Source organism: Lytechinus variegatus, chromosome 1, assembly GCF_018143015.1.
Source record: "Lytechinus variegatus isolate NC3 chromosome 1, Lvar_3.0, whole genome shotgun sequence".
NCBI lineage: Eukaryota > Metazoa > Echinodermata > Echinoidea > Temnopleuroida > Toxopneustidae > Lytechinus > Lytechinus variegatus.
The window spans coordinates 88112411-88126322 of NC_054740.1; the positions used below are offsets into that span (position 1 = coordinate 88112411).

The 13912-nt window shown below is 33.6% G+C and overlaps 1 protein-coding gene across 5 annotated transcripts in view; it reads right to left on the reverse strand.

Annotated features, from left to right (window-relative positions):
• LOC121427055 (diacylglycerol kinase theta-like) overlaps nt 1–13912 on the reverse strand; it is a 74275-nt gene that overhangs the window by 42942 nt on the left and 17421 nt on the right. For all 5 annotated transcript variants that reach the window (XM_041623390.1, XM_041623392.1, XM_041623393.1 and 2 more), the window contains exons 3-4: nt 2011–2113; nt 38–126 (exon numbers count right to left, since the gene is read on the reverse strand). In XM_041623390.1, the coding sequence (XP_041479324.1) occupies nt 38–126; nt 2011–2113 (192 nt within the window). The remainder of the gene's footprint in view (nt 1–37; nt 127–2010; nt 2114–13912) is intronic.

Sequence of the window (13912 nt, forward strand, 5' to 3'; positions counted from 1 at the left end):
TCCTACATGAAATTAAAAGAGCATCATATTGTCTTACCAGTTCTTTACTTTCGTCATAAGCAATGAAACGTATGCAGTTGCTTACAACAAAATCTAAACAACCAAGGTGTGTATAGTATTCACAGGCTAAAGGGAAAAAAGAAAGAACAATAAGAATACATCAAAATAAATTGGAATTCATGATCATATCAATGAATATAATCACAGGAATTGAATTAACAAACAATCCCTTATTTATAGAACTTTTGTAGATAAGGCTTGCTATAGATTCCATAGAAATTGAACAAGAAAATGTTGTTTACATGAAAATTAATATGATTAATGTATAAAACCCATTAGACTTTAAATGCATTATTATACAGATTAATGGAATTTCACAGACCTGTGGAAAACAAGGTCGGCAATGGAAAAAGAAAAACTTTCAAAGTAATAACATTACTCTAATCCTATCGTTCAAGAAAACCGATACAGGCAAAGTACATTGAAAGATTTTTTTTAGGATAGGCCAGAAAGAGTGTGCATGATTTGCTACAGGAATGTTAAAGTCTTGTTGCATATTCAGAAACTAGTCAAACTACAAACACTTTTCAAGTTCAGGGAAGGTGTGAACGCATAGATATTGATATTAATGTGTCTGATAAATAGATGTCTTCTTTTAAGAATACTATAACCAGCAAATGTACATGAGGCGAGGCTAGAAGGAGTGCATATCATTTGCTAGAGGCATAAGAAAGGCTTGTTGCATGTTCAGAAACTACATGAACTTTTATAGTTCAGGCAGGTATGAATGAATGCGCATTCAGGAATCTAGGACTTTCACATTTATACGTATTTTTGCCAAATGGGGTGGTGTGTAAACAGAGCTCTAGACCCAACCTAAGGGGGTATTTCACAAATATTTAAAGGTCACGTCCACCTCAGAAAAAAGTTGATTTGAAAAAATAGAGAAAAATCAGACAAACACAGTGCTGAAAATTTCATCAAAATCGGATGTAAAATAAGAAAGTTATGACATTTCAAAGTTTCGCTTATTTTTAACAAAATAGTTATATGAACGAGCCAGTTACATCCAAATGAGTGAGTCGATGATGTCACTCACTCACTATTTCTTTTGTTTTCTATTGTTTGAAGTATACAATATTTCAATTTTTACGAATTTGACGATTAGGACCTCTTTACCTGAAGCACAAAATGTTAAAACAATGGAATTCCACGTGTTCATGGAGGAATGAAGTTCATTTCACATTACAGTGACAAGAAAATAAAAATATTTCATATTTATTATAATAAAATACAAAAGAAATAGTGAGTGAGTGACTTCATCAGTTCCTCATTTGCATACCGACCGAGATGTGCATATAACTGTTTTGTGAAATGAAGCGAAAGTTTAAACTGCCATAACTTTCTTATTTTACATCCGATTTTGATGAAAATTCAGTGTTTTGCTTGTTGAATTTTTCTCTTTTTATTCAATTCAAGTTTTTGTTGGGGTGGACTTGTCCTTTAAGCACAACTTTAATCACACTTAAATGCCAACGCGCATCTGAAATACATCGCTCAATCTAATTGATCATTACGCAGTAGTGTGCACCTTCTTGCATGGTCTGGGCCCCATCTTACAAAGAGTTGCCATCGATCCAATCAATCGTAACTATGGAAAGCCAGCAAAGTCAACATATGAAATGCATGTTAATTTTTTTCAAATTATAGATATGAATGTATAAATCCATAAATTCATTGATTTCTTGACAATTTGGTGTGATCTCCTTTGTTTACAAAGGTCAATTTGTGAATTTCCTGTAGAAAAAATTATGATACTGATGGATTTCCATAGAGTTATGATTGATTGGATCAATCATAACTCTTAAAATGGGGCCCAGAGCCCCGGGCCAATCGGGCACTGACCAATGCGGTTATGCCTTTCATAACGCATGCAACTACGTAGGTATTTAAGTACAACTCATACTTAAAACTTTGTGAAACACCCCCCCCCCCCCCGATGTAGCTTACCTTCACAGTGAAGTGACAAGGCATCATCTAATCTTCTCCTACAAACATTGCAGAACTTCTTCCTGAAGTGCCCTGGATCTGACCATGTATGTGGTACAGGATCCTATGAAGGACGAGGGAGAGGGAGAGAGAGAGAGAGAGAGAAAGCAATGGAAACAAAGTGTAACTATAATATTTCATATTATCATCTAAGTATACATGTAGCTTCCTGTATGAGCTGCCATAAGGATACTTCATTACATCAAGTGTCAATTAAGCCAGCCTGACACTTGCACGATCTTGTGTCACGCATTGGCACGACTCAAGTCATGCCAGGGCGCAAACTAGTCGTGAACTGGCGTGAAGTGTGCGTAAACACGTCGTGACAGCGTGCCATGTCGGGAAGAGAATTTTGAAATGTTCAAAATTTTGGTCACGACAAAATTTAGCGACCGGGTCGCGAACTATGCGCAAACTGTACGTGAACTCGTCGTGAACTCATCAGGACGATGCGGGAGGATGCATGCCAGTGCGTGGCAGTGCACGCCATGCCACGACTGTCACGAATAGTTCATGAACAGCTCACGTCGAGTTCATGAATCGTTCAGCCTGACACTGTCCGAATTGCACAAACTCGTCATGCCAATGCGGGAAGTGCGTAAACTATGCACAAACTATGCGTGAACTCGTCGTGCCAGTTTGTGTCAATGTGGACACTGACGGGCACGCATTCGTGAACTATTCGTGAACTCATCGTGAACTATGCGTGAACAAGTCGTACATGTAAACAGTGCGGGAGCCTCCCAGTTCGTGCCCCAAAATGCCACGACTTGCCACGACAAAATCGTGGTCAAAAGTCGTGCAAGTGTCAGCCTGGCTTTACATGTACAGTATACAATTCGAATTCCATAAAAACCCTTTTCAACAATTTTCAACAGAATACATGTAATTTATTGCTGATTAATGTATGATATTGACTACCAGCAAACAAGGCTATACCACAGAAAAAAAATGATTGGAACTACAAAGGCCAAATGATCATTTTGCATTGTAAGTTGCATATTGAAGGGCCCAGCAATTCCTATTTTTCAATAATAAATTTGTAATTAAATCATAATAAGTGGAAAACCTCTGTCAGTCTCGCCTGCATTACACGGTTCAATATAGCAGCAGTGCTGACTTTGAAAATAACCAAGATGAATAAAAAAAAATGCATATGATAATGAAATACTAAGTTCATCAACCATAAATAACCTATGACCTTGATCATGTGACCTAGGCTTGTGCAAGATGATCACTTGATTACACTAAAAGCCAATTTCATAAACTAGATCCATTAACTTTTCAGGTTTAAAGGCATTTTTAAAAATAGTTATTGGTTAAGATTTCAATGCCACCGCATATACATGTAGTCTCATTCTACTATGCAAGCAAGATAAAAATATGATTTGCATTCAAAAAACTTGATATTCAATAAGAAAATAATAATGAAATATAATATTAACATCTTCAAAAAAATTGTATGCATACCGGTACAGTACTTAACACATATTTTTCTTCTAAATTGTTCTATGTACCTACATCTATATGATATTTCATATTATATCCTTATTTGACATTTTCTCTTATTGCTTCATTTTTTCAGTCATTTCTAAAATTTCATTTAATAGAGATACATACATGTACAGATTGGTCAAGAATCTTTATAAGGTAGGCCTAAACAATTTTTGAATTTGCATCAAACTGAGAGTTTTGAAATTTTAATCAATTTATTTGGTGACTATTTTTATTTTAGAAAAAATGTTTAAAAAGGGTATTGATCTGCTTAAAATAGGTCAATATATTTTTTTCTTCTTCCTTTTGGTGTAGTTGCAAGATTTTATCAGGTTTTGGATAATCAGTTTATTTGGTTAAAGGAGAAGTTCACCCCAACAAAAACTTGATTTGAATAATAAGAGAAAAATCAAACAAGCATAACGTTGAAAATTTCATCAAAATCGGATGTAAAATAAGAAAATTATGACATTTTAAAGTTTCGCTTCATTTCACAAAACATTTATATGCATATGCAAATGAGGGAACTGATGACATCACCCACTCACTATTTCTTTTGTGTTTTATTATATGAAATATTTTGATTTTTTCATTTTCATGTCAAATGAAGTTTCATTTCTCCCTGAACACATGGAATTCCATTAATTTAACAATTTGTGGTTCAGGCAAAATGGTCCTAATTGTCAAATTCGTAAAAATTGAAATATTGTACAGTTCAAACAAAAAACAAAAGAAATAGTGAGTGAAAGACAACATTGACTCTCTCATTTGAATGTAACTGACTGGTTCATTTAAGTATTTTGTGAAAAATATGCGAAACTTTGAAATGTCATACATAACTTTCTTATTTTACATCCAAATTCACAGCATTGTGCTTGTCTGATTTTTCTCTATCGATTCAAATCAACATTTTTCTGAGGTGGACTTGACCTTCAAACAAAAAATGTGGTATTACCCGGTATTGTCCTGAATAAAAAGATGTTACAAAATCTATTAACAAGTTCTATAGTAGTATCCTATCATCACCAAATCCCATTTTAATATTAAAAAATCACATATCATTTATAATCTCAATAATCTAGTTGTCATTGGTACAGTGAAATACTTGAAGAGTGATGTGATTTGACCAATAGTGATTGCATCAATAATGCTTGACCTCAATCAAGGACAAAGCTAGATTCATTCACACAAAGAAAACAAGTATGATTTTAATATGAGATGGTTCATTTTATTTAGAAATCACTCCCATTATCCTTAACAACTTCATCCAGGCCATCATAAGAAAACTACATATAATAGGATTCATTCCCAGGCTTCCCTCTCATCAATGGACTTGAGTGAGGAAACATGTTTACATATTCAAAAATGTATGTTCATGTCTTCACTAGCTATTAAGTCCCTGTTCTTATCTACTTTTCTGAACTGGTTTTCATCAAACACTTCAGACAAAAATAGTGAAGACCAACAGAAGACCACTTCGCTAGCGTTCTCATGACAATCTTGTTAACTGGTTTCCGATTTCCAAACCAGTTCATACAAAAGCCATCTTCTTGCTATAGCAAGCTCTCAGTTGGTTTACGTTTCACACAAAAATTAAAAATCGCAGCAGAAGTGTACATGTAATTACACAAACTCAACCCAAGACAGGCAATACATAACTTTGAGTTTGAGCAGAAATATTATATCAAATAAGTGTATCTAGAGGCATATTAACAGTTTATTGTTGTACTATATTTACATGTTATTCTCCATTCATTAAAAAATCCAAAACAGAAACATAATTTAAATCAATCATTATATACAGCATAATGATTGGCTGGATTGCCCACTCATAGTGGTAATCATTACCACTCTGTTATGCCAAGGGGTCCAGAATATATATTTGACAAATCATAAATCAAACAAAGTGGTATAGTACAATGACAGATCACGCTGTACAACACTCCAAACATACATGTACATGTACATGTAAAAACATGATAGTACATGTACATCTGGATAAAAATTGCTTCCTGAAAAATGGCCGTGTGATGTCCTCACCTACATGTACTACATTACACTGCTTGGTTTTTTCGAAGACAACTTAAAATACATGTAGCTTCAAGCGTTCTATTTACTGTACATGTTAAAATGGGTTATGTAAACTGGTTTTAGAGAGTAGATGAGAAGGGGGTGGTTTATGTTAGCCGAATCTCATGAGCATTGGACAAAAACCGAGGAAGTAGTTTGGTAAAAAAACTTTCCAATGGATATTCCTACATTGTCATTACCATGGCCACAGCATGTCAACATGACAAATGAAAAAAAATAATTTCATGCACATGTTCACTCATAGACAATGCGTACTAAGTCTTTATATACCCCTTGCACAAACTCAATTATGCGGAAAAAATCTCCATAATTTGGTCATAAAATCGGAGAGGGACCAGAGTAATCCGCACTTTTTTATGCTGCAATTATCCGCATAATAGCAGCATCAGGACCAGATTTTGACTTTATAAACGCATTTCCAAAGTAATGCGGACAACTGCCATGGTGCGGTCACGAAAGGTCACCCAACTTTCCCGCAGGCGTGCGCTTCCACAAAAACGTGTATTTTTGTTTACCTCCTCAATTGAACGAATATATGCAAGTGCAGCGACCTAGCTAGCTGGCTACATGTAGCTCTGCATGCTTGTCCACCACAACGTTTGCTGAATGATTGATGGCCAGTTTGCTTATCATAGCTTGAATAAACTCAGAGGGGCGTGTGCAGTTGTCATGACGATTATCTGCCTTTTTCAGGACGGGCGCTCGTAAAAAAAAGTGTGCATTATTTTCAGAGTTTGTGTACGCAATTTTTATTGACTTGTCCGCATTACTCTTAGGCGGACAATTGGAGGATGAGTTTGTGAAAGGGGTATTGGAAGCATTGGATAAAACTGAAGTTAGTAGTTCGATCAACAAGATTGCAACTGGCCAACTATTAAACTATACACTGATTCTACAGTGAAATTTGTCAGTTACACTTATTTATTTTTATGATTTATTTATTCTCCATTCTTGGGCTGAATGGCCCTCTTCAGCCACAGTCTGTACTGTAGACTTGCATTAACTAAGGAGTATAAAGAGCAGTGATATGCACTTTGAATAATGCATCTCAGACAAAATCTCATTAACTGATGTCATATTTCAAGTCTGGTTTCAAAAGAAGCATGTACAACATACATGTAATACAACAATTAATTTTATCAAGAAAATGATCATGCCATTATACTCTTCATGTAATAATTTGTACATGTACTATATGCCATCTAAATGAAAAGCATTTAACCAGACTCTGACTGGCTAGCTAGTTAGTTGGTGGAGAAGTAAGTCAGTCCCCCTTTCAACAAGTAGATTGGTCAGAATAATGAGAATCATGCTAGGCTTGCTTCCTATGCATTCCGCCTGTCGCTACTCATTTCATATGAGAATACATATCTATTCATTGCTCTCTAGGTCTGGATAATGCGTTCTGTGTTTAAACGCACTCACCCATTCTACTTTATTCAAAGGCAGCACTGGGATGAATACAGAGGGGATACTCAAGAATGAAAATGAATTTGTTGTTTGTTTTTATTTCCATATAAAAATCATAAATAAAATACATGAAAATCATGAAAATATTTACAATGGAGGATAACCCATTTCAGTGATATTTAAAAAAAAAACACTGTTCTTCTATGGGGTCCTAATTAAAATAAAATGACTTAAAAGATGTGTTAAGATTGAAAATTAAAACAAAGCATGCAACACAAAACAATAATTGACATAGTATTGAGCAAAAACAAAATAAATGAAAGCCTATTTGGGACTTAACAGTGAAAGAAATCAATAAAACATACGTTTTCACCAAATTTGGTTGTTTGGTTTAAAAAATAACGAAGTTACTGAATTAGAAAGTTGTGGATATCTCCATTCTTAAAAATGTCCTTGTATTTAGTGTGTGAACTAAAATACAGGTACATGAAACCATGATATATAATATGTTTTCTTTAAATGAAGGAAAAATAATTTTCTTCCTTGAAATAAATTACAGCAAATTTAATTTTGGTGAAGGATTTGCTTCAAAACTTTCCCTTTACATTTTTTTGCATTATCTTAATAAATATCTGTTTGAGTGTAAACAACAATAGGATAACGTATCTAACTTTTGTTTTCATTCCAAATGTATTTATTGATTAATATCAATAAATCCTAGGCAGGTGTCAGTGTATCACACAACATTTATCTGTTTAAGTTAGGAGAAACTAAACCCGAGGGAAACCTTCTTGTCAGCGCCCTTCTCGCAACTTTCACTGTAAAATTACTGGCCGATCTTGCATTTTACAATTTATAAAAGCGTAACTAGATTTAAACTGCTGATGGAATTGGAACACATGGAAAAATGAAAGTAACCTCTCACACACAAATATGAGCATGACATAGCAGAAAGAGGAGAGAATAGTGAGGAATATGGCTGCCATCAATATTTGTAAGACTTCACTGAAGAGTTTACTACTTTCATAAATGTAGGCCCTACCTGCAATCTTGCATCACACTTTATATGGTTAAAAGTACAGATTGACAAATAAAAACTTATTGTACGACTCCATTGCAATTCAATGATGAATTGATTGATTTTTGGGGTCTTTCTTCTACCAAGCTTTATTACTTTAAGATACATGATTTACTGATTGTAACATGAGTAGCCTGAATAAACACCAGAACACCCGTCCTTTACACACAAACAAGTGGGCAAACCACTAATTGTAAAGTATTAATATTGATTAAAATGATTCACATATCAATCTATTGTATTCTGTATGATTCAAATTATTTCTATACCGTACATGTACTTGTAAGTAGTTGCAGTATTGATGTTTTGCCATTCATATTTGTTGTTTACTACACATTGCATATTTGTTCATGTTGTTTACGTCATGTACATGTATGTACACAGGACTTCTTTGCACCTTTCCTACTTGAACCTTTAATCTACATGTACATGTATCTTCTTCTTTTCTTGCAACTTTTGTATATATAGGCCTAATGGGTTAAAAAAATTGATGTAATATTATCATTAATATTACACAAACTACACAATTAATGTAAGCACCCATAAATCAAATGATCGAAATTTTACTAAATTACAATACCAGCATTATTAATAAGGATCAGTTTCAGGTGTGTGTATGTCCGAGAATGAGAAAATATCAATTTTGAAAAAGAACCCTTCTTCTTGACTGAATCGCTTTTGTGTACGTCAAGTCAAATGTCTGGCCAAGTTCTCAAAACAAATAAAGTGATTACACATTACCTATTCATAAACATGCATAAAAAGAAAAAAAATTATCAAATGGAATCAACTGATACATCAAAGCTTTTCATGTATGTAGGCTGATAGGCTTACTCAATGAAATGAGAACTACTGCTTGAATGATGTCATTACATTTTTTTCATTTTGGCAAAAGCAGATTTTTTACACCTTTGAGAAAAAAATGTCACTATAGTATGTAGTCATGCATGAACAAAAATTTGCCTTAAGGTGTTATCTGATACATACATGTAGAGACTATGGAACATATATCTAGATTAAAAAGTCTCCTTCATAATTATCAACATAAAACATAACAGCCCCCCCCAAAAAAAAAAAAATAAATAAATAAATAAAATAAATAAATAAATAAAATAGATAAATAAATAAATCAAAACAAAATAAAGATAGAAATAAAATACCATTTCATATATTATTCAGCATGGATCAAGTTACACAGTTGAAGATGTATCATTGGGATATTCAAAATGTTAATCACCTACAGAACTAGACAATTTAAATCTGTCCATGTTGTATCCATGTAACATGTAGTCTGAACACTCACAGGTCTGGATTACTTTCACCTCGTTTAAAGTAAGGAATTCAAATGACAAGAATTCCTTAAGAACTTCTTGAAGGGGAAAATTTCTACACAATATTTAAGATTTACCATTATTTCTTTGATGTTTCAGGCTTCATTGAAAATGGGATTCCAGTGTAATATTGATTGAACTGAAGGAATGGCATGCTGCAATGTTGGCCAGGCCTTAATTATCAAATCATCTCTTTTGCTTGCAAGTACTACATGTACATGTAGATTCAAAGGCTTCAACAAATCGCTTGAATGTGCTACGCATGCAATGTGTACACACATGTATGCATCCTAGAACGCGAGGTGGGTTCTCATGCCTGTAATTCAGCAATCATTGTTAATGATATGTACAAATGGTTAATTGCAGTACAGTGCATCTATAGACTGTACTCGCAGAGGGGAATTCAAATGACAAGAATTCCAAAGTAATGCTTTTCACATTAGGTGACGTAGGTTGCTTTGGCTAATATATAATTGTGACACAAATTTCCATAATGAAGTAAATGAGATGAGGATAATCGTTGCACAGACCTGTACAAAGATTCCTTCACATTACATGTATAATGTTGGTTTTATGTAGGATGGCCCTACATGCATGTATTGACCATTGTTCAGACCTTGCAAGAAGATACTCCTTGAACCAGGACACTTAGCACAATATTTGATTATAATTCCTGCACCAATAAAAAATATAAAAAAACACTTCATAAAAAACTGAATTCAGATAATTAGTGGTGATAAGCCACCTGCACAAGAGTTCACGGAACATTTTTTTTTTTCCCATAATCATAACATAAACAATCCTACGTGTGGTAATTTGGTGGCAGCAGTGGGATACATGTAAGCCAGTAAAATATCTGATGCCTAATACCTCAGTCACATGTCATCTGGGGCAGCCATACGGCGAGTCAAAAATAGCTGTTTCATTAATTTTTATTCAAGATATCTATATGTACATGAACATTCATGTAGCTGGTACAAAAAATGTTAAAAAGGCTGTTTTTCCACTCGACATACAGCCGCTGTATGAGAAATGTGACTGAGGTATTACTACATGTAACGTCCAGTCAACCAACATGTACTGTATCATTCATAACTATAATGCAAGAGCCCAGTTCATTGATTTACCCTACAATATCTTCATTTATCATCATTTTTGTTTATTATGACCCAAATAACTGACACCCATAATTGCCCAGACATTAGACCGAAATAAGGAAAGGTTTGTTCAAGTGGCATTTTTATTTTTAACAGGAAATTAATCCCAATCATCATACCACTCAACAAAAAGCCATAATGGTGTCATTTTAATAAAAGAAACTAAATGAAATTGGGCAAAATAAATATTTTCAAAGGGTAAAGTTTACTTAAATATTAATGTTTGTATTTTCCAGCAGAATACATTGTGACCATAATATGGCTCCGAACAGGAACAAGACCAATTTTGGAAGGGGCTTCGCATGTTTTATCTTGCCATTTATTCTATAATGTGCAATTTTTTATTCACTTCATTGATAAAAATGATAGTATTTCCAAGTATTTTTTTTGAAGGGGGGTACTATACCAGTTTTTACAGGTTATGCGAGTAATTGCCACCCATTGTATTATTATGACAAAAATGAATGTTCCTAATAAGAAGTCTTTAGCCATACATTTTTATCTTGATATTAAAGGTAAAGACCCAGACAGCAATTTTTTAGCATAATGTAGTTTACACTCGATTTTACACTCGAGCAAGAACAAAGGATATGGTCCAGTGAATCTATTGTTCTCCTATTGTTCTGGCTTGGTGACTCTATTGTTCTGGACCAGAGTGTAAATTTGAGTGTAAAGTAAATTCGAGTGTAAAGTACACTCAAAGAATGCTGACTGCCACTGTATAAATCTTGGGTAGATATGAATGTTGTAGAGGAATCAAAACTTGTCCAGCAGCAATCAATGGTACACCTCAGAACAATTCTAAACAAATATTCCATTACCATGTTGGGGTTCTTTACAGGGAATTGCTAGTTTGTTGAATAATTCAAATACCTTTTAATTTGTATGATGTACATCATTGGCCATAAGTAACAGTGTATGTACATGTATTTCAAAATATGCAGGACTGATTTTTTTTTAATCCTAAGCATTATAAAGATGAAATAGAAAATAACAATAGTTTTGAATTTATTTTCAAAATTACCCCATCACCTCTCTCCTCTCATTGTATTGATCATACCCAGGAACACATATTTTCCGTTATCTTTTAGGACTTTGTCATTATGAACCCTTCATTTGTGGCTTTGTCTCTAGATATATGTAGATGTTCCCATTTTTATAACAATCTTCCCCAGTCTTATTTAGAGCTTCTTGTTCTCTATCTTTTCCTTTTCATTATTCCTTTGCTACCTGTATCATTGAGTGTGCTCTACATTGCAGATATGTGCTTAGCTACTTAGCATGTGTGTTTCATTCCATGTCTATTTGAGCAATATACAGGCAGGCATCGGAAGAAAAGGGATAGAGAGAGAAAGAGAGACAGAGGTCTTATAGCATTGTGGGTATGTATGTATGTAGCTCCATGGCATGGATCCAGCATGATGTATATATATGATTGTGTGTTAGCTGTACCTACATCCAGTCTTCAGTGTATGTGAGCCCTTTTTCTTCTCCTCTCTCCATCTCTCCATCTTTATCTCCAGATACCCTATGCATGTAGACATATCAGGGGTGTGTGTGTGTGTATGTTTGTGTATGCTTGCTTACTACAATGCATGTATTTTAATGTGTGTGGGGGATGTCTGTGAGAAGGGAGTGTGTGTACTCTGTGTGACCACTACTCCTTGGCATTTGCTAAATAATGCAACCTTCCAACAAGACACCAAGGGTTGCCCGCATCTATTTACATAACGTACAGCGTGCATTGATTTTTGTGTGGGTCGCTTGCGCCTCATCACAAGGAGGGAAAAAAAAATGATATAAAGATATACATGTAGTGTGTACATCAAGATGTTGAATGTAATAAGGTTGGACAGAGCTACAAACAAACCAGTGAGTGCATGATTGTTTTTCCCTAATTAAGATGACTAAAATAGAGAGGAAATCAAAGAAGATATTATTTCTGATACCAGATGATAATACAAGTACAAGTATTCGCCAAAATTAAACGAAAACAGAATGTGTCACTTTTAGGCTAAATGAATAAATAGTATCGAGATAAAACAGGGAATCTGAAATGTTACATTGTTTGATCATTACATGTACTTAAGAGATTGCAAATAAATTCTCTCAAAGTCAAAACTCATTTAAATAAGGTGAGTATATATCATTGGAAATAAAAGATTGCTACCTTACCTGAATTGAAACTATTTTGTCAGAGTGTGAAATGATTACATTTAGATTTTTTTTTTCGGGGGGAATGTAATACATTCATTTTATGTTCTATTTTTTATGTTTTTCTTTTTTGTTTTCCTTATGTTGTAACATGTTTTAAGGTTTATGTGTATCATGTTAAGAGTTATGTGTTGTATATTACATGTATGTCATGCTTAGTATACATGTTTTATACTTTGTCATCTATTTATATCTTTTATTTTACATATTGTGTTTTAACTTAGTTTTGTGCTTCATGTTTTATGCTTTATACTTTATGCTTTATGTTTAGGCTTTCATATTTCATGCTTTATGTTTCATGTTTTTAAACATTTTATGTAGGTTTTTGCTACATTTTCCAGGTTTAAGAATAATGCATGTAGAACATGGAATTGTAAATCCGAAATGTTTTTTTTACATTACCAAGAAACAATATAATATGTTTAAAGTAGTTATGTTGCTTTAAATGCCAAAGATAATCAAAAGATCACAAAGATACACCATTTTGAATGGCATGAGTTAATATTGGTGGCAGCAGTGTAATAAGAACCCAATGAAGTTTGAATAAAGGAGGAAAAACCTGTTTTTCTGACTCAAAACAGATGACAATTTATAACCACACCAAAAAACAATTCAAACCAAACTCTTTGACATCAATCTTGTAAATTACACCTTTGATATAAGTATATTCTTTCATAAAACAACTGAAAATGAAAAAAGAAAACAGAATAGAAAATCTTCCAAATCCATGACATGTAGTGTATCACATAATTGTATGTGTTGTTCAAGCACATGAATTATTCTATAAAAATAGGACTGCATAACCAACTAAAATATTGCAATACCCAAGGTTGCCAACAGAAAAATGAGTGTAAGATAAAGTACTACATGTATATAATATGATGATTAAACATATCATGCCTTAATAGTGAAAACATCTTTTAAAGCTACTTCATAATATATCTGTATATATGAAGATATAAATTTGTTCTTCATTAAGACAAAATGTAAGCTACGTGTACGTGTACCATGAAGGTAGAGATGGAATATGGCAAAAAATAAAATGGAGAGAGCTTAAAATAAAAGGATCGAAATGGAGAAAATAAAAA